Genomic DNA, 26,044 nt, shown 5'->3' on the forward strand with positions numbered 1-26,044 from the left:
TGACTTTTTCCAGGCCCAGTTTCAGCTTCTTATCATCAGAATTGGTTTCTGACCTCTCATAGGAATTGTGCACCTTTCTCTTAGCTTTCCTACAAATCAAGAATCACAATGAAAGGAGTTCTACAACTCAAGATATGGTCCAGAAACCAAAACAGTATCAGAATTTGCCAAATACTGGAAAAATTAAATAAAGCCCAAATAAAATTCAAACATCATAAAATGATCCAATTCCACCAATTAGGCACAGAAGAGAATTAATGAGCTAGGAATGAGAGGAAATAATGTTATAAAAATCTAATTAATCAAATTCTCCCACACTTAGCTCTTGCATGTCCGCATGTAAGACACAATCAAGCGAATAAAAACATGTAACCTAAAAATCATAGAATAATCAAAACAAATAAACAAATTCTCCAATTAATCCTTCGAAGTGCTGAACTTAAGGACACAAGATCAAATAAAGCATCAAGAGTTCTACAACAATCAAACATCCAACTCCCAACCTCTCAAAAATGCAAGCCAAGCAATATCATTCAAAGTGTATAGATCAAGCATGAAAGATCTTACAAGATGGTGTATACAACTCAACTCTCAAGTATATGGTTCAAAGTGTTTCACTCAAGTCACCTCAAAAGACAATGCATTACCATAAGCTTGTTAATCTTCTACTTCTCTACTACTTACAATCATATGCAAACACAAATCAAGAGGACTTTATTCAATGGTTGTAATGGGGCTAAGGTAAGAATAGGAATAACATTGGTCCTTAGACAAATCAAGCCATAACACACATTTATTCTCCTTGGACTTCCTTTTCCCTTCATCAAAATTTCCCATTTTCTTTGTAATAATTTTTTTATTTCTTTTTCTTCATTTTTTTTTCTTCTTGCATTCTTTCCGAACCCCCACACTTGAAATGCAATAACATTTCTGCCCATGCTCACTTTTTCATTTCCCTTTAGCCTTCTTCTATGAGTGCACAAGTCCTTGAGAAACTTGGCATACTTTGGGATCTGTTTGATAACTTCTAGGAGTGGAATATTAACTTCAACTTTCCTAAAAGTTTCTATGATCTCCTTGTCCATTTCTGCCTCTGCTATCTTCTTGTTTTGAGTCACTTTATTTGGAAAAGGCAACAGAATGTTTGGTTCAGAATGGCTATTGTCTCTCTTGTTGGATGGCTCTAGTTGCTCTTCAACTACATCTATCTCTGCAGAATTTGATTTTCCTGCTGCAGCAGAATGTTCTGCAAAATCTGGAACTTCAAGCTGCTTGCCACTTCTCAAAGTGATGGAGCTCACATTCCTTGGATTACTCACGGATTGGGAGGGAAGGTTGGCAGAACCTTGGGATTTCAGCTCATTTACTGTTGTAGCCAGCTGACCAATCTGTGTTTGCAGATTTTGGATGCTGGCTTCTGTTCTCTGCTGAAACTGGACACTACTAGTTGCCATCTGCTTCACCAAATTTGCTAGGCTTGGTTCTGAGCTACTACTTTGTGGTTGGTTTGGTTTAGCTTGCTGTGAATACTGCTACCTCATGTTTGGTTCTCTAGCATGGTGCCTGAACTGATATTGAGGTTGTTGTTGATGCTGTTGGAACTTATTAGAATTACCATACCTCAGGTTCAGGTGATCTCTCCATCTGGGATTGTATGTATTGGAAAAGAGGTCATAATTCCTTTGCTGCTGCTGTTGTTGGAAACAGCAAATTCCACAAATACTTGCTGCTGCTGGGATGGACTGTTGAGGTTGTTGTGTCTGACCGAGTGCCAAATGTCTCACCAAAGTTGTCAACTCTTCTATTCTGTTCTCCATCCTTTGTTGGTTTGTATCAGAGGTTTTCACTTCATTCACTCCTCTTGTAGACACCATGGCTCGGGTACCAAACTGTTGTGCATTGGCAGCCATGTTTGCAATCAATTCACGAGCTGCAGTGGGAGTTTTGTCTACCAAAGCCCCTCCAGAAGCATCATCAACCATACTTCTGTCCATTAGCATGAGTCCTTCATAAAAATATTGAATGAGGAGCTGGTCCCTGATTTGATGGTGTGGACAGCTTGCAAACAATTTCTTGAACCTCTCCCAATACTCATGCAGAGTCTCTCCAGTAATCTGCCTTATGCCACAAATTTCTTTCCTAATAGAAGCAGCTCTTGAGGTAGGGAAGAACTTCTCCAAGAACATCCTCTTCATGTCCTGCCAGCTTGTGATGGAACCAGGATGCAAGTAGTACAACCAATCCTTGGCAGATCCATCCAAAGAAAAAGGAAATGCCCTCAGCTTGATGTGGTCCTCCTCCACTCCATGTGGCTTCATGGTTGAGCACACCACATGGAATTCCTTCAAGTGCTTGTGAGGGTCTTCCCCAGCTAAACCATGAAACTTGGGCAGTAGATGTATCAGCCCTGATTTGAGCTCAAAGTCTGCATCCAAATTCGGATACCGAATTGCCAAAGCGTGATAGTTGACATCAGGTGCTGCAATTTCCTTTAAAGTTCTGTTAGCCATATTAATAATATCCTCGGAATCAGAATGCATAAAAACAGAATGATTAACACTACTAGTAGAACCTACACTATTATCAACTTGAATATTAGTGAAGGAAAGTCTTTTATGTGTTCTACTTAAATGATGAAATGTCCTATCAATTTCAGGATTAAAATGATGCAATTCACCAGGGTTAGCTCGTGTCATGCAACATCAGACACATCAGAATGCTAGACACACAATATGTCGACAGAATGCTAATAGGGAAATAAAACTAACGAAATATTTTTAAAAAAATATGGGACCACCACAGAAGTACTAGAAATAAAATTTCCTATTTTTGAGAATTTTTTTACTATTTTTAAAAATCCTAAAATACTAAAAAAATTGAAAAAGTGGTCTAAACGATGGAATTTTGGAATTTCAGGGGTGAACCACTCAATTTAGTCTCTAAATTTTGGGGTATTGATCCTTGAATTTTTCTGCAATGTCTGACCAAGTTTCAGCTCAATCCGAGTTAGTCGCCAAAAAAATTACCTTTTTACCTTTTTGTAGAAAAACACCTACCAGATAAAGGAATTTGCAGGAGCTCCTTTGGACAAAGTTGATCAGCGTGATGAGTGCTATTTGGACACCAAAATTCAGCCTCAAACTCCAAAGTCAAACTAGTAGTGAAGTTTTCACCTATAAGACTCATAATAAATACCTCAAAACAACAACCAGAATTTTTCACATAGAACACAAAACAAAATAAGGAAGATTAACACTCTAAATATGTTAAAAACGTCAGTGATTCCCTGGCAACGGCGCCAATTTAACACGTGGTCGCACACAGGTCAAAATACACCTAATTACTATAGTACGAGATAAGCAACTAGGGTCGTTTCTCAAAGAATCACAAGGACGAATTAATCTATTGAGAGAGTATATAAGACGGGGGGTTTGTTTATAAAAGAAAAAAAATTAGAATGAAGAGTGAACAGAAATTGAAATTCCAATCCAAGAATTAAGAAGAACAATGACTACTCTATCACCGGATTTTTAAGAGAATACATCAACAAGCAATTTAGTAATTAACAATGAATCTGAATGAAACCTCAATTTGAACTCAGCATTAACATGAAAACCTTCATGCATTCGATTAACACATAATCACTTAAAGTTCAGAAAACTCTATAACCTAATTAAATTGTGCCAATTTAATTTACCAATGCCGCTAATCGTAGTTTTCAAATCTGAAAATCCAATTCATGTTCCTTAAAACCCTTAAAACTAAATTACATATATCAATCAAATAATACGTAATCAACCAGATGCATAATCATCAATCCAAACGAATAACTTCAATTCGAAAATATAATTAGCAAAAGAAGGAGAAAATAAGAAAGAGATGAAACCGAATTTGTTATTGAATTTATGCCAATGTGAGATCAATCCTCAAGAGTGTCACATCCTTTTTAATCCTTGAATTAGATGAAAATCTAAGTTTCCATGAATGGAGGGAAACAAGTCGTAAAGGTAAGAGGGGCCGAGAGAGAGAGAGAGAGAGGAAAAAAAAAAAGAGCCAAAAAAATTAAATTCAAAATTCAAAATTTTGTTCGTCACTTTCTTCCATTATTTCAGCTATGAAAATGGCCTCCTTTTGTTTGGTGACCTGAAGGAAAATTGTAGCCTTGGATGTCAGCTTCAAAACGTCACTGTAATGGGCTTAATCGGATGTCTGTGGACTGATATATGGCCCAAATATTGCACCTTGCTGAGGATCAGCGACTGCAGCTTTCTGACTTTTTTCAGGCCCAGTTTCAGCTTCTTATCATCAGAATTGGTTTCTGACCTCTCATAGGAATTGTGCACCTTTCTCTTAGCTTTCCTACAAATCAAGAATCGCAATGAAAAGAATTCTACAACTCAAGATATGATCTAGAAACCAAAACAGTATCAGAATTTGCCAAATACTAGAAAAATTAAATAAAGCCCAAATAAAATTCAAACATCATAAAATGATCCAATTCAACCAATTAGACACAAAAGAGGATTAATGAGTTATGAATGAGAGGAAATAATGTTATAAAAATCCAATTGATCAATATACACGTATTTTTTTCTAAAATAAATATACAATAAAATTATATGAATCATTATTTGACAGTTAAAGTTATACTCAACAGTGAATTTAATTTTAGAGGTAATTGTAACTTAGCAAAGATGAGACAAGGACTTTAAAAAATGAAACCATAGTTAGATGCAGTGAAATTGACCTAGTCAACTCGCTCGGCGGTGAATATTAGCGAATTGGATCAAGAATGTGCATAAACAATTCCAATTTTCATAAGGTTTAGATATATGTCCATAGAAAGTTACTTTAGTATTCTTTTTCTATATATATATATAAATATGTCTTTAGATGTGAGGATAAAACACTTCTTAATTCATTAGCACAAAAAAAAATTCTTAATTCTTAAATACTTTCAATTTTATTTAAATTAAACTCTACCAGAAATTAACAAGTATATAGTCTCATTTGAAGTTACACCTTTTGTTCTTCTTTTTCTTTTTCTATTTCTCATTCAAATGCCATCCACTCATATTCATTAATTTTACTTTTTTAAAATCACATTAATAAAGAATTCATTAAGAAAATATAAATTAAATTCAAACAGATTACTCTTAAATTTATTTATTTATTGAAAATAAACCCACCGTAAACAACTATGTATTTGGAGAAATATTATACATTTTCCTTTTGTATTTTGATTCCATATTACCAAAGATATTAAAAAGGCAAATAATGTTATTATAGTTGGCAAAGTATTGTAGTTGAGGAAGACGCTATATCATATACGTACAATATGGTATATGTATTTGATTTTGATTTTCGCAGAAAGTATTATGAATTCCTTGTTTGTAAATTAACATAAATACGAACACATACCCTAACTAAAATATAATTTGACAAAGTAAGGAGGAAGTGAAACTTTAGTATAACATCAACAAAACAATGTATTTAACCAAAATAAATCAAAGATAACAACTATAATGTATCATTATAGCCTCCGCATCCAATTTATTTGTTATAATAACCCTAAGTATTAATTTGGAGACGGTCAAATGGTTGAGACGATCGAAACACTGTTGTGATATATCCCATCAGAATAAATTGAGCATGAATGCTGAGAAACTAGTTGTTGTCATACCAAGATTGCTTCTGAAGATAAGCAATTGTGTTCTTGTCTACCTGGAACGCTTTAGTAAGAACCTCTGGAGAAATAGGTGGATTAGATTTAAATAAAGCATTTGCAACAATGATAAGCCCTGGATTTTGGCTACTGAGAGCAGCAATGGCAACAGCGTTTCCGTATCCCACATTGAGCTGGAAATGAATGAGACCAATTGGGAACACAAAAACATCACCCTTATTAAGCACTTTGGTGAAGAGACGATTATTGTTTTGATTAGAGGCGACAAATCCAACAAAAAGAGTGCCTTCAAGGACTAAAAGGATCTCAGTGCCTCGAGGGTGAATATGGGGAGGGTTTAAACCCTTAGGTGCAAAATCTATGCGAGCCAAAGATACACCAAGTGTGTTTAGTCCTGGTAGTTGATCAACAAAGACCGGAGTCACTTGTGAGCCCAGTGGGTTGTTTGCATTTCCGGGATCCACATGTTTGAAGAAATCTTCAGCCTTCACAAGTTTGGGGTCTTTGCAGAATTTTCCATTCACAAACACTGCAAATTAACAAGGAACATTTTTTAAACAATACGTTCTTGTTATTACGAGAATATTAAAATTTATGTAGCAAGACATGTTAGGAACGTTTGTACATACCACCATCGGTTTCGTTGATTGCCACACAAAAATCTTGTAGAGGACTGGGGTCATAAGCAAAGACAAGAGAGGATGCCAAAGCTAAGGTAGCAACAAGAAAGTAGAGAACTTTCATTTTTGCCTGTCGATCAATACCACTCTTTAATGATTCTATGTTTTAATCGATTTTGGGAATTGATATTTGATCATGCGAAGCTTGCTATTTATAAGGATGAAAGCATTGAATTGGCTTGCAGTTTATCTCTCATGCAATTAATTATTTATTTGAAGATGAACCATTCCCTAACAACTAGATACATGCTTGATCAAAGATTAGACTGTGGAAAATGTTTCGGTATTACCCCGTCAACTTGGCTTTGTACCTAGTAGGTTTTCTCATAATAGTATTTTATAATGGAAGGTTTATCAGCTAAATCCAAGAGTTTTAGACTTTGTCTCATTTCTTCAGACTTGATCCAAATAGTTACTCTTTTGCAAACTCACCTTGTTTTACATGCTTTATCATAATACCTTAGAACCGTCGACATGAGCAGTTGGAGGAATAGCGATTATTTTATAATGGATTCGGTGAAAGTCAAACTATCTCTAATATAAATTTGCAAGGCAAAAGACTAAAATTTTTTATATCCATTCAGCGATTATTTAAAAGTTCTAAATGCAATTAGATATGTTAAGGTAGATTCATCGGAACTTATACTCAATTAACACAATAGCGTAACAAGAAGATAAACATCACATTCAAATATACATACAAAGAGAGAGTCAAAATCTTTCGAATTATCCGATGATAATTATAATATTAATTTTATTTTTTTTTACAGAAATAGCAATCAAATTAGCGACTAAAATATTCAGTGCCAAAACTAAAATATGAATTTGGTTGCTAAATTGCACATAATAAATTAGCAACCAAAATATTTTGTTGCAAAAAGGAAATAAATATTTGATCGCTAATTCAATGTTAAACTGCAAAAAATGAATTACCCACCACATTTTTTTTATTTGCCAAATTAGTGACCGTATTAACAACAAAATTTTTCAATCGCTCGACTAGCAATCAAAATTTTCGGCTGCTAATATATTATTTTAATTTATGAAAATAATTCTCGAACTTTATACACGCAGAACTTCAGATATGGGACTTGAAGATTCCAAGCAAATCAAACAAAATAAAAGCTTGGGTTGGTTTTGGAGTTTGCTACAATGACATTGCACCATCGTTGTAAGACATGAAAAAATGGTGGCTATTATATATGATAGAAGGAGGTGATGGTGACAACATGGTTTGCAGTGGAGGTGAGAAGAAGTCGCAATTGCGACATCAATAAAATCTGTGATCAAAAGATCAACCTGTTGTGGTCGAGTGTGTGTATACAGAAAGAGAGAGGATGGGTTCAAATTTTTTTCTTCCAAACTCCTGAGGAGACTTTCGCTTGTGTGAAAAGAGCAAAGTATTAAGCTGTTTTATAAAGTATCTGTCTACTTTTTTCAAATACTAAAATGCTCAGATTTTTCACTAGTTTAAGGAAGCAATGTTTTAAACGTGCTTTAGAAAGCGTTCTCCGCTCTTTCTAAATATCAAAGTGCTCGTACCTTTCACTAGCTGAAGGTAAATATCTTATTTTACTTTGATTATGCTTGTGTCTTGTCTAACATATTTTGCATAATTTCATTTTATTTTTTTTGGAACACCTAATACATGACTTGATAATGTCATGTATACTTATTATGACCTTTGTCTTCCTTTGCTATAGCTGTGTGCTTTGTTGTTTTAGTTTTATGGGTATGCTCATAAAATCTTTGCCTCACTCTAGACCTTAACTAGCCTTCATATAACCTTTACAAAAAGGACTATGAAAGTTATTGCATTTTCTAGCCTTTGATTTTATACTTTCTTTTCGATTTTATTTTTTCGCAGTTGTTTGCACTTGCTCCTAATTTTTCATTTATATTTGTCTTTTTAGTTTTTGGTTTGTACTTGTGTTTGCTCTTACACTTGCTCTTGTGTTTTCACATATGTGGCAAGATCAAGCTTTGCTTCAATGTCGCCTGACTGCAAGATTCAATTTTTGCTTCGAAAGTCCTTGAGTGACTTTCATTTATCAGCAATTTGACCCTAAGAGCGTTTTAAACATGTACTTCACAAGTGTGCCTATATACTCCTACTTTGGGAGATCTGAACTTTTTCTTCCATGCTCTTGAGGAATCTTTCACTTATGCGAGGGAAGCAAAGTATTAACTATGTTTCAAAAGTGTCCTTTGTTGCTGTTCCCAATACCAAAATGTTAAAACTTTTCACTAAATGAAGGGAGAAAAATTTAAAGTATGTTTTGGAAAATGTCCGTATTCGTTCTTTCCAAATACCAAATCAAACCTTTCAAGTAGCAATGTCTTAAGTGTGTTTTAGAAAGTATTCTTCCCCATTTCTTCTAAATATTAAAACTTTCAAACCTTTCACTAAGTGACGAGAGCAAGATACTAAGTATGTTTTTAGAAAGTGTCTTCTTCTGCTTTTTTCAAATACTTTTCATTATACACGTTGTAACACCTTATATTTTTTTTCTTCAATATATGATAAATTTTTATAAAAATTTAAATGGTAAAGTAAAATTTCTTTCAAAAAATCTCTAATAAGAAAGAGACATTGAAATGATATAAGGTTCATAGAGTAAAATTTTATTAATTCATAAGTATTTTAGAAAAACAAAGATTCTAGAATTTTCATCAGCAACAAAAAGAAATAGTAGTTTTACAACTGTTTCAAAAGAATGCTATAGAACTGAAAATATCCATTACATAATTCAAAATAACTAAGTTCTATAGTAGTTCTCATCTATCCATGCACTGTGAGCTTGATACTATTCGTCCTGGTTTCCTGAAAATATTGTGTAAGGGTGAGTCTCTACCCTACCACTCATGCTTCACACATATTCATCACAAAACATATCTTATCACGTTTAAAGAAAACATCATGGCATTACATATCACAGTGTCATATAAAGCATGTTCTCATCTCAACATATATTATATTCCACAGATTCACAATTTCTTTTTTTTTTATCCGCGTTTACCGTGCCCTGTGGCCACAGTTATCCGATGCCTCTATCCCGAGGTCTTACACATCCATGTAAATAGTCGTCAGATGGCCCCATGCAATACAGATACAACGCATACAATAGACAGCCCCTTAGCAAAGGTAATGGTCAGGAGTCAAGTCGAAAAACGAGTGTGTGGCCATGTAGTGCATTCGAATACAATATTCCATGCACAATCCCGAATGTCACTCACCACCCTGCATTTCTCCAAGATATCTCATATCGTCTTCATCTTCCACTCCCCCAGTGTATCTCTGTAACTATTTACATCATATCCTTTTCCATCTCATACTCTTTCAAGTATATTCACATGTTCACATATGCCATATCTCATGTTCACATATTTTTCATTATATTTTCACATACTTTTTTTCATCATATACATCAAACCATGACATATTCACATTACACATCATTTTTACATGAAATACAATATATTCAAATATAAAACATCCATCTCTTTGTATATTTCATATCACAAAATCACAAAATCACAAAATCATATCAACCATCCTCAATATACCTTATCATGCCTTATTTGAACATAATATCATATTTTTACCATGTATTCATCATGAAATCACATAAACAACCAATTATTGTCACTTTTCACCGATTATTTTTCATAAACCAAGGATTATTTCACATATAATCACATACATGACAAAATCTAGGAGAATACAAGTAATAAACATAACAAAATGATAAAGTAGAGCCCCCCTTATCTCAAAACAGAGCTTTTACAAAGATTTAACCGAAGATTTAACTCTAGAATGGAGTTTTTCCTAAGAATACCATGAACATTTATAAGAAAAAGAAGAAGAAGAGAAATGAACGATAAATCTAACTTCAAACTTAGAGAAACTTACTTGAAATCTTTTAGAACGGACGTAGAATCAAAGATCTGAAGAGAAATATAATTTTAGGAGGGTTTAGTATGAGAGAAAATGGTGAGATATAGTCTTAGAATCTTTGAGAACCTTGGATAGGACTGAAGAAATGAAAATTTCGTGTGAAACCCCCTTTTTATAGAAAATTTTTGAAATTCACTGTTCACCGCCGGAATTGTTGTTCATCGCTGGAAACACTGTTCACTGCGTTACTGTTCACGCCGGTAACATTGTTCGCAGTCACTGTTCACGCCAGAAACAATATGCACATGTACTGTATGCGGATGTGACATTATGCTGATGTCACTGATGACGTCATTAGTTACTATACATAGGCGATTCATTGTTCATAAGTAGTTTTACTGTTCATAGGCAGTTTTACTGTCATCGACACTGATCATAGGCAGTTTTACTGTTCACGTTTTTTTTAAAATATAAATTCTATCCAAATCTATTCCAATTATACTTTAACAACCCTCATTTTTTTTAAATCAAAGTACAGGATGTTACACACTTGAAAGGTATTTTGATCAAGTGATTAATTAAAAAAAAACAATTTTTAACATGAAAATAAAAATTTGAAATTTAATTTAAAAAGTAATATTGATTAATTAAGTAGACCATCTTAAGAAAGAGAACAATCAATTATTAAAGCATCTCTATGCTAAAAAATGAGAAAGTGTTAAACTAAGAAAACAAATTTAAACAAGAAAATCACCTTCCAAGCATACTTTAGTCCTGAAAGTATCTTATTTAAAAGATTTTAGTATCTAGTAGGAATGATTTTAATAATTTATTATATTAATAATAATATATTTTTATTACTAGAATGTTCTATTTAAAGTACTAACTAGAAATTGATTTTTGATACGCAAATAATTTGATATTAATTATTAGAAATTTAAAAATTTTGATAAAATTTATTTTAATTAATAATTTAAAGTATATTTGTAATATTTAGCAGTTAATTCTCTCCATCATACTTTTATCTTAATGTTCAATTTAAATTATAAAAATATATTTTTATATTATGAATGAAACTTATATATAAAATCTTAAGATTTTAATAACTTTCATTATTTCAAAATTTAAATTTACATAAATTTTTTTAATTTATCTAAAATGTTACTTCCATTATTTTAAGATTTAAATTCATATAAATTTTTTTAATTTATTTAAAATATTACCCATTTTAATTAAGTTTAATCAAAATTATATAAAAAAGAATAGAGATATTACATATAAAAAGTGAATATAATTTGTAATGATGTAATTTCATTCCTCTCCTTTAAAATTTTGATTTCTGCAAAAAGTATTATGAATTCCTTGTTTGTGAATCAACGTAAATAAGAACACATGCCCTATCTTAAAAACTAATAGAACAATAGCCTATGCAATAAACATGTTTTTTATTTTAAAATAAATATACAATAACATTATATGAATGATTATTTGAAAGTTAAAGTTATACTCAACGGTGAAATTTAATTTTAGAGGTAATTGTAACTTCGTAAAGATGGGACAAGGACTTTAAAAAATGAAATCAAGTTAGATGCAGTGAAATTGACCTAGTCAACTCGCTGACCATTATGGGCGGTTAATATAGAATTTTTAACCAAAATAATATATAAAAAAAATAAAAATATTGAAATAGACCTGTCCCAAAAATATTTACCAAAGTAGACCGAATTACTGTTTACGTACAGAATTCGACTCCCCGAAAGCCGAATTCTGGTCTTCAAATTCGTGGCGAGAAAGGCGACTTCTGAGAGAATACGAACCGCTCTCCAAATTTGACTTCTGAGAGCGGTTAAATAAGAACTGCTCTTCAAAGTCGACTTCTGAGAGTGGTTAAATAAGAACCGCTCTCCAAAATGACTTCTGAGAGCGGTTAAATACGAACCGCTCTCCAAAGTCGACTTCTGAGAGCGGTCCAATTTGAACCACTCTGAGAAGTCTACTTTGGAGAGCGGTTCATATTTAACCGCTCTCCAAAGTAGATTAACCGCTCTCCAAAGTCATATGATTTATGAATATTAATATGATAATATTATTTTGAATAATTTTTTATTTATTTATCTCAATCACCCATTTTAATATTTATTTACCTAACTAATAATATTTATCTCAACATATTTTTATTTATTTTAATAATATTTATTTAATTAATATATATATTAATATAAAAGTTATTAATAAATTAAATAATAAAATTATATTTAATGAAAAAAAATATTAAAATTTTAAAAATTAATAAATTAGTTTGTAAAATGATATTAATAAAAATAAAATAATTTGATTTATGATAATATCTTTGTTTTTTAATTTATTGTATGCAAAATTAATTAAATGAAATCATTAAGATTATTTTTATTAGATAATATGAAATGAATTTATAGATAAAAAATTAAATAAAAGAAGATAAACAACAACTAAATGAAACTTTCATAATTAAAATAAAATGAAACAGACATGGAAATAGAAAAGAAAATACAAAATACACATTTAATTGGTTAAAAATTAAAAAAGATCTTCTATTGCATATTTTTTTCTCTCTATGATGGTCAATATACTTACTGTCATGCCAATCACGAAGTCTTTCTTCAAGTGTTGGGGGTCGTAGGTCTTTTGTTTCTACAAACAATTCAATCTTTGACCAGTTATGTGTACGTTGAATGCTTGAATGAAGTTCAAATATTTTTTTCCATCGTGCGATCATCTGTTGCACATCAGAATCATTTTTGATTTCTATGCAATCATAGACGAGTTTTTGGTTGATGACCCGGATCGGTCGTCTATAATTGATTATTGTAATTTGTTTCCTGTCTCCATAATCCAATACCTCACTTACCTCTTGAAACAATTGATTGAAAGTCCAGCTGTGTTGGATGATCATTCTTATTGGGTGAAGACATTTAAACATAAGGCCATAACCATGTGGACAGTTCATGATGGTGGCATGCTGGATAGGTCCCCCAAAATATATTATAGCTTTGCTAGAAGTGATGAATTGAGGGTTTGATGAAGAGCTTGGGGCTGGAGGGTTTAGAAGCGTCATAATTTGTTCTGTTGATCTTTGATAGATGACATAAATTTCAATGATTAAAGAGACTGGAAAATTGGATTTCCAGGAAAGCATCTGCGCCACATGAACATCAGTTAAAATAGAAAAAGCTTCAAATATAACTAAACCCTCACCACTGTGATTTGGTTTCCGATAGTACAAGTTAGTGAACTGGGTGTTATGATCAATGCCTAAAGCATTGCAAATTCTTTGTTTCAGCTCCACGAATGTGCACTCATGTGGGATCGTAAATAATTTTGGAGATGAACACTGAAAGCTCACACCTTCGTGATTATGGGTAATCTGGCCATTTGCAAACGTAACAGCTAGATGAGAATTTGTGAAATTGTCGATGTTTGTTATACCGAAGTCCTCCATCTAAAGTTTTGGATGTTAATGTTATATTTTGTAATGAATGTGTGGTGTTTGTTAACTACATGATATGTCTTTTATAGACAATTTGTAAAGTAGGTGCTTGAAAAAAAAGGATGGTCAGGATCGTTTATAATGTGTTCAATGGTTGAGATTAACTTTGGTAACGTAAAGTCAATGACAATTTGACACACTGACGCGGTGTCATTGATTCCTGACGTAAAGTTAATGACACTCTGACGCACTGACATAAAGCAATTGATTCCTAACACCCTGACGTAAAGTTAATGACAATTTGACGCACTGACGCGGTGTCATAGATTCCTGATGTAAAGTTAATGACACTTTGACACATGGTCCATCATAATAAACAGTATCCTGAACAGTATCCCAAATGAAGAACATGAACACGAATATGACTATTTATAATGGCACATTGGATTCCTCGTCATTCAATGCCATATCACATCTTACGAGTGATTTTGACCTCTCCATGACACAATTCTCTCCTCCCAACCAATAGATAGTGACTAGTCAGTCACGCTCAACATTAGATTCTCTTCTCATCCAAGCCATCTCACATACTTCCAAACCAGCTTTGTCTCCTCCCAACCAATAAAGATGCCTTTTGACATTCATGTAAATTAAATTAGTTTTTTTTAAAAATGACATTATTTAATATTATAATTTTTAATACTTTAATTTTGTTTGAAAATGACATTATTTAATATTATAATTTTTAATATCCTAAACTCTAAAACTTTATGATTATAATTTTAAATAAATTTTATTTGAGAAAAAAAATTTATTTTTAAAAAGTAAATAAAATATTAAATTATAAGTTAATTATTTATACTTGAGACAAATATTTTAATATTAACGGTTTCATATTATTAAGGTAACATTGATGAAGACAAAGTGCATTAACAAAGATGATAACAAATTCATAACAACATTAATAATTAACTATCTCTGTAATGGTGGCCAGTTCCACAACGAGGGCGACGTCTGTGACGTGGTAGGTTTCGTCGTTGTGGTTGTTGCTCTGGAATTTCAGGATGAACTTGTGGAGGATTTGGATCATCATGAAGGTGTACTTGTTGGAATGCATTTGATGAATTACCAGGTTCATTAGCAAAATCTGGTTGGTAAAGAGACTGCATGTAAGTTTGTGCTGAAGATGGAGTTGTAAAATCAACTCCAAATAAGTTTGTAAAAAAATCCTCCGATGTTGTTGCAGACGAATGTCTTGTATTAATAATATTTGCTTCTAGCGTAATGTTTGGAGAAATTGATGCAGTCTCGTGGTACGACGGTGTGGAAGTCGTACCGATTTCAAATGTGTTGGTAGTCCTTAATTGTTGGTCACTCCTCCTTGGATCTTGTAGTAGTGGTGGCACAGATAGAAAATAGATGGAATTGGCAATGTACCATTCCATGTATTCTTGTGTGTGACACAATGGGCCTTGCATTGGATGACCCGTTATTGTCAGCTCACGTCTGTTGTTCCATATCTCGATCCATTGAGCATGTCTTGTAACCCAATTTTCATCCTGTCTTCCTCTCATGTCAATTTTGTGGAGGTCATTCAAATTATTCGGTGGAGAAGGGACTTCTTGGAAGAGACGAAACTGTAATTTGACTCTATCTGTTTGGTGCCATTCAACAATTGCAAAACAAAGGATGGTAGTACATGAAGTCCACAATTGGACATCTCTATATGCTTCCATGGGTATTGATGTTTGCAAGTCTTGATATGGCGCCCATAAAAACTACAAATAAAATTAACTTTGTTACTTAAGATGATGTATAAAAGATAAGAAAATAAATATGAAGAGTTACCTGATTAGCTTGAATATGATCAAACATTGATCTGTACCCCACAACATCATTGTGAGGTTTATTTCGAAAGTTGAGTACTCTACCCCCACTCCATCTGCACACGAGAGGGTATGTTGGTAAATTACTAGAAATTGGCGCAATATATGGCATGCGATACCATGCCCAGGACATTAAGAGTGATGAGCAACCACCCATTGTTTTGCTACCAACTTCCGTGGCTCTACACATTTCCCTGTACAACATAGCTAAGCAAGCAGAACCCCAACTATATCGTCTTGTTCTTCTAAGATTAGTTAATAAAGCTAAATACATAAGATGTACTTTGTTTCCTGTTTTGTCAGGCATCAAAATACCTCCAATTAAACCTAGTATGTAATCCCTACAATGAGTGTGAACTTCTTCTTCAGATGATTCTTCTTGTAATGGCAACATGTTGTCTCTCAGCCACTTCAGTTTTACCATAGAGCCAATTAGTGACTCTCCCTTGACGGGTACGATACCGAGATATTTGTCACACATTTCCTCCCAGTCAAACATTGTTGGAGCAATGACTGGTAAACCATCAACTCTTAGCCCGAGTTGTAGTGCAACATCTTCCAGGGTTATGGTGCACTCCCCTGTTGGAAAATGAAATGTGTTAGTTTCAGGTCTCTACCTCTCGACCAAAGCTGTTATCAATGCGTGATCCACCTTAAGATGCCTTAATTTTGCAACCCCAGCAAAACCAAGTTGTTCAAGTATGGGTACAATTAGAGGACTGGGTTCTGGCATTGAATGACAGAAAGATGAAATCATGTTTTCAGTTTCCTGCAGTTATTCATAAATTAGTAACATTATATGTAGAATATTGATTTACATAATGGTAATGTATAAAACTTACCGTTCTTCCAATAAAGGCGGACCTGTGTTCATTTTGCTTCCAGAGCAACATTTTTAGTAATGAGATCAAAGATAAAGAGAAACGAAGAACAAAGATGGACGCAAGTTTGAATGAAAACATGTGCCCTTGGATGAACATATTTATAGACAAACTTCGGTATGAGAGAGTAGCCTTAGAATCTTGAGAAGTCACTATCTCTTGGTCTGCGTGACCTGAGAAGTCACTATCTCTTGGTCTGCGTGACTGAGAAGTCACTATCTCTTGGTCTGTGTGACCTCAGAAGTCACTATATATTGGTCTGCGTGACCTGAGAAGTCACTATCTCTTGGTCTGCGTGACTGAGAAGTCACTATTTCTTGGTCTGCGTGACCTCAGAAGTCACTATCTATTGGTCTGCGTGACCTCAGAAGTCACTATCTCTTGGTCTGCGTGACTGAGAAGTCACTATCTCTTGGTCTGCATGACTGAGAAGTCACTATTTCTTGGTCTGGGTGACCTCAGAAGTCACTATCTATTGGTCTGCGTGACCTGAGAAGTCACTATCTCTTGGTCTGCGTGACCTGAGAAGTCACTATCTCTTGATCTGCGTGACTGAGAAGTCACTATCTCTTGGTCTGCGTGACCTCAGAAGTCACTATCTATTGGTCTGCGTGACCTCAGAAGTCACTATCTATTGGTCTGCGTGACCTGAGAAGTCACTATCTCTTGGTCTGCGTGACTGAGAAGTCACTATCTCTTGGTCTGCGTGACCTCAGAAGTCACTATGTCTTGGTCTGCGTGACCTGATAAGTCACTCTCACTCGTAAAACGTGGTGAAGCATTGAATGACTGAGAATCCAATGTTACCATTATAAATAGACATATTCATGTTCATTTTATTCATTCAACCTTCTCAGCTTGTTCCTTGTTCTTGTGAACCTTCTCCTTCTAAAAATGTCTTCAATCTATGTCATTGTTCACTCTGATGGTGCCATTAACCAATGTCCTTATGAAGGAGTCACGTTCACCTCATCATCAGCTAAATTGGTACATCTAAAGAGAGGAGTGACTCTACAAAGGCTCAAGAAAATCATTCACACAAAACTCAACCGAGACGAAAATGAAAGGGTGACAACCATACATTTTCGCTACCCAATTAGACTTGGCCCGGGAGTTAGTAACTACACATGTGTTGAGTTAAATGATGATGAAGACATTGAGGCACTGTTCAACATCCACGATTCAAATCAACTTCAATCAAGTATAGAATTATATGTTACATTTGCTACAAACGAAACACAGCCACCACAACTTTCGCCTTCATCTTCACCTTACCAAATTTACGAAACCATAAATCCATCTTTTCCAACATATGATATGAATTCTGACCTTCAGTCCTACACACAACTTTTAACTGGTCAATTCATGGACCTTAATGAAATACCCTCACAACCATTTGAGCAAACCCAACCCTCTCAGCCTCTTGAAGAAACTCTCATTGAAGAACATGCTGTTGTGGGTTTCCCAAACGAAGTATTTGATCCTTTTAGCGAGGACGAAGATGAAATCCTATCTCAACAGCAGGATGATGAAGAAGACTCCCTCCCACTTCTAAATATTCCACCATCACAACCATTACCATTATACAACCTACCTCCACATTTTTTAGACTTTTCCAGTCAAATACAAGAACATGACTCTGAGTTTGGCCATGTACTTGAACGTGAAATGGTAGTGTATCCACTTGGAACACTATTTGTTGGCCAGCGGTTCCTAACAAAAGAACAAGTGCAAGATGCCATAAATAGATTTCACATTGTCAATCATTGCACTTACAAGGTGAAGATGTCAAGCACAACTAGGCTTGTCGTGGAATGCGTTCACAACGACTGTTCTTGGAGATGTCGCGTAATATTGTGCACCAAAGAGCAACACTGGGAAATAATGAAGCTTGACGGGTGCCACACATGTGCTTCCCCACTCATTTCACAGGATCATAACAACTTGGGATCACGAATGATTTCTCATGGGATTCGTGAAATAATACAGAGTGATCCATCCACACCCATCACAACAATCTTAGCCCACATAAAGTCCACAATGGGTTACACAATCAGCTATAGGAAGGGATGGTTAGGGAAACAACATGCCATTGAAAATATCTTCGGAAATTGGGAGGAGTCATACCATAAGTTACCTAGACAGTTGCTTGCAATGCAACTGTATATTCCAGGCTTCATCTGGAAATTGAGTACACAACCAGCATACAAGGATGGCTTGCTTGACGAGGGGAATGTGTTCTTCAAGAGGTTATTTTGGACCTTCAAGCCATGCATTGATGGTTTTGCCTTCTGCAAACCAATTGTTCAAGTGGATGGAACATTTTTGTATGGCAAATACAAAGGGACTTTATTAGTGGTAGTTGCGCAAGACGGCCGCAACAACATAATCCCCATTGCCTTTGCTGTGGTAGAAGGTGAAACTAGCGATGCATGGTTCTTTTTTTTGAAAAACTTTAGGAGGTACGTAACTCCGCAAGAGGGGTTATGCCTCATTTCGGATCATCACGAGGCCATAAGAAGTGCATACTCCAAAAATGGAAGTGGTTGGACAGAAAACAATTCTGTCCATGTCTATTGCATTAGACATATTGCACAAAACTTCATACGACGATTCAAAAACGTTGCACTGAAGAAAGATGTCGTCAATATGGGTAATTTTAATTTTTTACATACTTTATATTCTCATTAATATTTTATACAATTGCTTAGCTAGTTATATTAATTTTTTTTGTAATCTTGTTTCCAGCATATGGGATGACTGAACCGAGATTCTTTTACTATTACAACATAGTAAAAGATATTAATCCTGAAGCTGCACAATGGTTGGACAACATCCCAAGGGAAAAATGGACACTGGCATGGGACAATGGACGACGCTGGGGACACATGACAACAAATCTAGCGGAGTCAATCAATTCGGTCTTGAAGAAAACCAGAAACTTGCCAATTTGCTCCATGGTCATGGCAACATACACCCGTTGCAATAAGTTCTTCATTGACAGAGGCAGAGAAGTAAATGCAATGATTAATGCTGGACATATGTACTCGGAGGTTGCAACTAAAGCAATTCAAGATGCACAGTCAAACGCAAACACTCATAGAGTCATCACCTTTGACAGAACAAGCACTAGATTTTTAGTCGAAGAAATGCAACATCCGACAGAAATTCGACCCGTAGGAAGATTTACAGTACGGTTAGATGAAATGTGGTGTGATTGTGGCAAGTTTCAAAAAGTTCACATCCCATGCTCGCATGTACTTGCTTCATGCTTATACGCACACCACAACTTTGACATATACATATCTCCTGTGTATACCTTACAACAAGTTTCTAAGGTATACGAAGGTCAGTTTGGAGAACTCAGACATGAAGACTATTGGCCAACTTACACGGGCCCAACTTTGTGTCCAAATCCAGAACTGAAAAGAACTTCAAAAGATCGACCCCAGTCTAGTGGGATAAGGATAGAGATGGACATTAAAGAACAACAAAGTCGGCAAAAAAATTGTTCTTATTGTCACACCCCTGGTCACACAAGGAAGACATGTCCAAACATTACTCAAGCTTCTACTTCCCGTCATTGATTTATGTTGTTGTTATTACTTTAAAAAAATTTTCATGTAATTTTTAATTTTATGAATGTCATTGCAACTTCTAAATTTTAGTATTAGTAATTTATATTAAATATATTATTATATATATATATATATATATATATCTACATAATATTATTTAATAATGTTTATTAATATTAATAAAATATTTTTTAAATAAATAATTATGTATAAATTTTAATAAAGATTAATATCTCAAATTAAATAAATAATCTTATTATTATTTAATACTTTTATTTATTTTATAAAAATATAAAATTAAATAAATTTTTATTGTAATTTTTATCAAATACAAATTTAAAATTATTCAATTATTATTATAATTTTTATTTTTTTAAATATTATTTATGTAAAAATCTCAGCAAATTCCATACATAATTTGCATTTTTGTTTTTATATATAATAAAAAAATATTATCTAATATTTATGTTTATATAATAATTATATATTGTCAAATTTAATAATAAAAATAGTTTTAAATAATAAAATAAAATTTATTATTTGAATTATATTTTTATTTTTATATTGTGTGAAAATAAATATTTATATTATGTTAATTTGTGTGAAAAATACTTGAGTTCACTTCTGAGAGCGATTCAAAACGAACCGCTCTCGAAATTCGAATACGGAGAGCGGTTGGTTTGAACCGCTCTCCAAATCCTCCAGATCAACTTAGCGTCTACGACTTTGGAAAGCGGTTCACAGTGGACCGCTCTTAGAATTTGACTTTGGAGAGCGGTTCAAAATTGACCGCTCTTAGATGTATACTTTGGAGAGCGGTTCGTATTTAACCGCTCATAGAAGTAGACTTTGGAGAGCGGTTCGTTTCTAACCGCTCTCATAAGTCGACTTTCTCAAAGAATTTACAAAATCTGTCACACAGATTAACATAATATAAATATATAAACATAAATATTAGATTATTGTAATTTTTTTAAATAATATTAAATAAACAAAAATATAATTTCAGAATATAATATTAATACCGTTTTACAAAAATTAAAATTATATTAAATAATATGATAACAAAAATAAAAATATTATTTATTATCATAATTATGTAAAAAAAATTAATAAACATGTAAAATAAATATTATTTTTATTTTTATTTATTTTCACATAATAGAATATAAATATATAAATATAATTTAAATAATTAAATTTATTTATTTATATAAAAATATTTTTAAAAAAATCAAAATTCAACTTCCAGAATTCGGTGGTCCAGGACCGAATTCTTGCTACCCAATTACTGCTACAGTAATTGGGTCTAATTCTGTAAATTTTGTGAGCACCGATCCATTCAGGTAATTTTATTTTATTTTTATATTATATTAGTAAAAACTTCGTTAATATAAGCGAATTGGATCAAGAAAGTGCATAAACAATTCCAATTTGCAAAAATAAATGTGAATACCTAAAATTTTATTTTAGAAATCAAAATAAAACAAAACAAATAACAAAAAATTAGAAAAATAGGTGTGCAATAAGATGGTGCCTCGCTGAATATTGTGGCTTGCACTCCCTTAATCAAGGTTGATTTTGCGGAGGTGTTAGCAGTGGAAGTTGACTGGGTAAAAAACAAATTGTACACGATCATTCCCTTTCTCCATGACTTTTTTTATATGACATGGAATAGAAAAAAAAAAGGTACTAAAAATGAAAGAGCAATGCTTAATTTTAAGAAAACTAAAGATAAAGTTGCAGAGAGGAGGTTGGTCCGTAGGGAAATAAGGGAGAGTTTTCTTACATTGGAGTTTTGGCCTTGGTTAAAAAGGCCTGTGCTTGGTCTTCAAAGGAGGGGTTCTCTCGAGAAACCGAGAGAAGTGCATCACAGAAAAAAGAGCAAAAAAGAAAGAGCAGAGGCACCAAAAAAAATATATATAGAGCAACCGAAGAAAAAATAGAAGGAGAAAAAAAAATGGGTTTGCTACAGGAGAATATAAAACAGAGGGAGAGGAGAACATCGAACAACAAAGAGGAAAAAACCACAAAAAAGAAAGGGAGCAGAGTTTATTAAAGAGTTTTTCTTCTCAGATATTGAAAGGCTTTTGTTGCTGCAAAATAGTTGACAGCAAATAGATTTTCAAAACCACAAGTGAGGCGGTGCGTTTGCCATCTGATTTTACTTCGTAGTCACCAGGCTATCTTTTCCCGTACATTTGTAGATTTCAAATCTGTGTTTTAGTTTTCAAGTTTCACGTGCACTGGCAAAGGTTTAGACTATATAGCACTCTCCTTTTTGTTTTTCTATTTTAATCTTACTTTGATAAAAAGTTATAATAATATAATAGTAATAACACATTATAAATAGTTATATATATATATATATATATATTGCTGGTAGTTGCTCTCGTGATTTCTTGGCACCGTTGGTATAATAGTCTTCAAATGATTATATATTAAGTTTCATTTTATTTTTATTTTTCTTTAGCATTTTTATGATTTTTGGATTCATGAATCTAAATGTTCTTATTAGTGTTAATAATAATAAAATAGTAAAAGTTAATTAAATAAGATGGATAAGAATAATGTTAAAAATTTAAAGTTTTATTATAATTTTCATAATATTTTTATTGTTTTTATATTGTTTAATCACATATCTATCTTATTTATCTATTAGTGCTTTTATTATAGTCATTGTTCTACTTATATACAAAGTGAATATAATTCGATGTAGGTAAATTTTATGATGCTCTGAAAAATGAGAAAGTATTTTATACTCTTGTATACGTAGAATAATTATAACTTTTGATTTTTGTAATAGAGTTAGTAGCATATTTGTAAAAGATATAAATATCATTTAGTATCTTTATATAATTTAGAGAGAGTATTTAATACACTCTTAAGTTTAGGAGCACTCCTAGATATAAATTCATGTGTTAATTTTTTATTCTATGATTAATAAATTATATTTTATTTCAAAACTGCAAAATAATAAATAAATAAATCATTTACACTAACTTATAACATGACGTGTAGCTTCTTTATTATCGTACATTGTACATTGATAAGACTTATGTACACTTACGTTATCTTAGGTCTTATTTTAAATAAATTTATCATATAAACTCAATTAATTAAGTAACTATTTTATTAATTAACCAAATACATTTTATTAAATATATTTTAATCAAATCAAATGAAAATTATTTACTAATGCAATAGTTAATAATGCTAATGTGTAGCGACTCTCCCTTTATACTTTATAAATTGTCAAAATATAGGTTTATCAACGTTACTTTAGGTTTTATACACTATTAATTTATATAAAAATTAAATCTAACTTATAAAATTAATCAATTATATGATTGTTTTTATTTAATTAAAATGTATCATCTAATTAAAAATATTTCTTTAGCTTCTATTATTAAAAAAATTAATAATTCATTTATTTAATTCAATTAAAACACTTTTATCATATTAATACAACGATTTAGTATTATTGTGTAGCGTCTTTACCTTCGTACATTTTAAATTATAAAAACTTTTATGTATTAACGTTACCTTAGATCCTATACAATATAAATTTATTAAATAAAATTTTAATCTTTTTATTAGATGACTATTTTCTTTAATCAATTCGAATATATTTATTTTTTCATCAAATAGAATTATTTTCAAATTTTAATTTTTCTTAAGTCATATTTTACAATTCTTAAACCATCCCTAATTTTACAAATTACATGAAAAAATGGTGTGAAGCATCTGGTACAGATTGATGCTTCTAAGTGCTTTCATAGAATCGAAGGTCATATCTTTGTTTCACTATTTTTTTTTTCTAAAATCAAATTAAAAAAGAAATAATTAAGAGACTCTAAAATTCAAACACAGATTACTCTTAAATTTATTGAAAAAAAAAAAAACTACCGTAAACAGTTATGTATTTGGAGACATTATATCATATACGTACAATATGGTATATGTATTTGATTTTGATTTTGGCAAAAAAGTATTATGAATTTCCTGTTAGTAAATTAACATATATAAGAACATATACCCTGACTAAAATGTAATTTGACAAGTGGGGAGGAAAGTGAACCCTTTGTATAAAATCAACATAACAATGTATTTAACCAAAATAAATCAAACATAACAACTATAATGTATCATTATAATCACCGCATCCAATTTATTTGTTACAATAACCCTAACTATTTGGAGACGGTCAAATGGTTGAGGTGATCGAAACATTGTTGACCATGAATACTGAGAAACTAGTTGTTGTCATACCAAGATTGCTTCTGAAGATAAGCAATTGTGTTCTTGTCTACCTGGAACGCTTTAGTAAGAACCTCTGGAGAAATAGGTGGATTAGCTTTAAATAAAGAATTTGCAACAATGATAAGCCCTGGATTTTGGCTACTGAGAGCAGCAATGGCAACAGCGTTTCCGTATCCCACATTGAGCTGGAAATGAATGAGACCAATTGGGAACACAAAAACATCACCCTTATTAAGCACTTTGGTGAAGAGACGATTATTGTTTTGATTAGAGGCGACAAATCCAACAAAAAGAGTGCCTTCAAGGACTATAAGGATCTCAGTGCCTCGAGGGTGAATATGGGGAGGGTTTAAACCCTTAGGTGCAAAATCTATGCGAGCCAAAGATACACCAAGTGTGTTTAGTCCTGGTAGTTGATCAACAAAGACCGGAGTCACTTGTGAGCCCAGTGGGTTGTTTGCATTTCCGGGATCCACATGTTTGAAGAAATCTTCAGCCTTCACAAGTTTGGGGTCTTTGCAGAATTTTCCATTCACAAACACTGCAAATTAACAAGGAACATTTTTTAAACAATACGTTCTTGTTATTACGAGAATCTTAAAATTTATGTAGCAAGACATGTTAGGAACGTTTGTACATACCACCATCGGTTTCGTTGATTGCCACACAAAAGTCTTGTAAAGGACTGGGGTCATATCCAAAGACAAGAGAGGATGCCAAAGCCAAGGTGGCAACAAGGAAGTAGACAACCTTCATTTCTAATGATTCTTCTTAAGTAATTGTGTTTTGAATTGAATTTTGATCATGTGAAGCACTGAAGCTAGCTATTTATAAGGATTGGCTGCCAAATTACTCTTACCTTACGCAATTAATTCTTTAATTTATTTGATGAACCTTTCCTTAGCAACTGCATTTGTGCTTGATCAAAGAGTAGACTAAGGAGATGCTCCATATTTTGAATGTTTCAGTATTACCTCTTCAAGTTGCCTTTCCACACGCACTAGTTGTTCCAGTCATATTATTTTATAATGGAAAGCTATTATCAGTTAAATCCAAGGCCTGTTTGGACTCTTTCTCAAATTTTCAGAGTGGTTAAATAGTTTTCCCTTTTTCAAACTCACCTTTTTCTTCTTGCTGCGTGTTATGAATTATAGTGTAGTTTAGATACGATCGTAATGAGTAGTTGGTGGAATAGGGATTATTTTATCAAAGATAGGGTCAAAATCTCACTTGTATATGTTAGCAAGGAAAAAGCCTTAACTTGTTTCTGTATAACTTGTTTTCTTACCCTATTGTAATATTCTAATGACACAACATCGTTTAAAGGATTGGGTCAAATCGATTCGTTGACTTTGCAAACGCTTTTGTCGTTACGTCGGCCTTTATATGAATCGATATGGAAAAGGATATATATCTGCAATAACATTATCACTCGACTGGATCTAATCCTTTATTTAAAAAAAAGACAAAATAGATGGTTAAGATTGTCCCTGAATTAAGTTAATTGAAATTTTCGCCGTAGAGGATCTAAATCCATGAATCGATTGTCACTGTTGTCAGAGATTAAGATTTTTCCTTGATTAACATTTTCTCTAAAATTTTATTATTATTAGCTACTTATTCTGACAAAATTCTAATTTTATTTATCCTATATTTTTCAAATTTATCAATTCTTTTTAAGAAGTGAAACAAACAGCCCCTTAATA

The 26,044-nt window shown here is 32.7% G+C and overlaps 3 protein-coding genes across 4 annotated transcripts; all 3 read right to left on the minus strand.

The window, feature by feature from the left end:
- Positions 1-1,532: 1,532 nt before the first annotated feature.
- Positions 1,533-2,696, minus strand: LOC113862315. Its single transcript, XM_027495406.1, has one exon. It carries the CDS (start codon positions 2,694-2,696, stop codon positions 1,533-1,535), a length of 1,164 nt encoding a protein of 387 aa, XP_027351207.1.
- A 2,971-nt stretch (positions 2,697-5,667) lies between these two features.
- LOC113860810 (germin-like protein subfamily 1 member 7) lies at positions 5,668-9,613 on the minus strand. Of its 2 annotated transcripts, XM_027493326.1 has the most exons (3): positions 9,604-9,613; positions 6,316-6,423; positions 5,668-6,215 (listed from the first exon to the last, which is right to left on the minus strand). In XM_027493326.1, exons 1-3 carry the CDS (start codon positions 9,611-9,613, stop codon positions 5,668-5,670), a joined length of 666 nt encoding a protein of 221 aa, XP_027349127.1. The 2 variants fall into 2 exon arrangements, with proteins under 2 accessions (XP_027349127.1, XP_027349126.1); XM_027493325.1 differs by lacking the exon at positions 9,604-9,613 and having other exon boundaries at positions 6,316-6,436.
- Positions 9,614-24,331: 14,718 nt separating this feature from the next.
- Positions 24,332-25,114, minus strand: LOC113860809 (germin-like protein subfamily 1 member 7). The gene is made up of 2 exons (XM_027493324.1): positions 24,980-25,114; positions 24,332-24,879 (listed from the first exon to the last, which is right to left on the minus strand). The coding sequence occupies exons 1-2, from the start codon at positions 25,092-25,094 to the stop codon at positions 24,332-24,334; spliced, it is 663 nt and encodes a 220-aa protein (XP_027349125.1). The 5' UTR covers positions 25,095-25,114.
- Positions 25,115-26,044: the final 930 nt, after the last annotated feature.

The sequence above is a fragment of the Abrus precatorius genome, unplaced genomic scaffold, assembly GCF_003935025.1.
Source record: "Abrus precatorius isolate BTA unplaced genomic scaffold, Abrus_2018 Scaffold3, whole genome shotgun sequence".
Lineage (NCBI taxonomy): Eukaryota > Viridiplantae > Streptophyta > Magnoliopsida > Fabales > Fabaceae > Abrus > Abrus precatorius.

Excerpts from the sequence above, each read along its gene's own strand:
- LOC113860809 (XM_027493324.1), bottom strand. The coding sequence starts at position 25,094 with ATGAAGGTTGTCTACTTCCTTGTTGCCACCTTGGCTTTGGCATCCTCT. Across the intron at positions 24,880-24,979 it reads AATCAACGAAACCGATGGTG|TGTTTGTGAATGGAAAATTC; the intron begins GTATGTACAAAC and ends GTTAATTTGCAG.
- LOC113860810 (XM_027493326.1), bottom strand. Across the intron at positions 6,216-6,315 it reads AATCAACGAAACCGATGGTG|TGTTTGTGAATGGAAAATTC; the intron begins GTATGTACAAAC and ends GTTAATTTGCAG.
- LOC113862315 (XM_027495406.1), bottom strand. The coding sequence starts at position 2,696 with ATGACACGAGCTAACCCTGGTGAATTGCATCATTTTAATCCTGAAATT.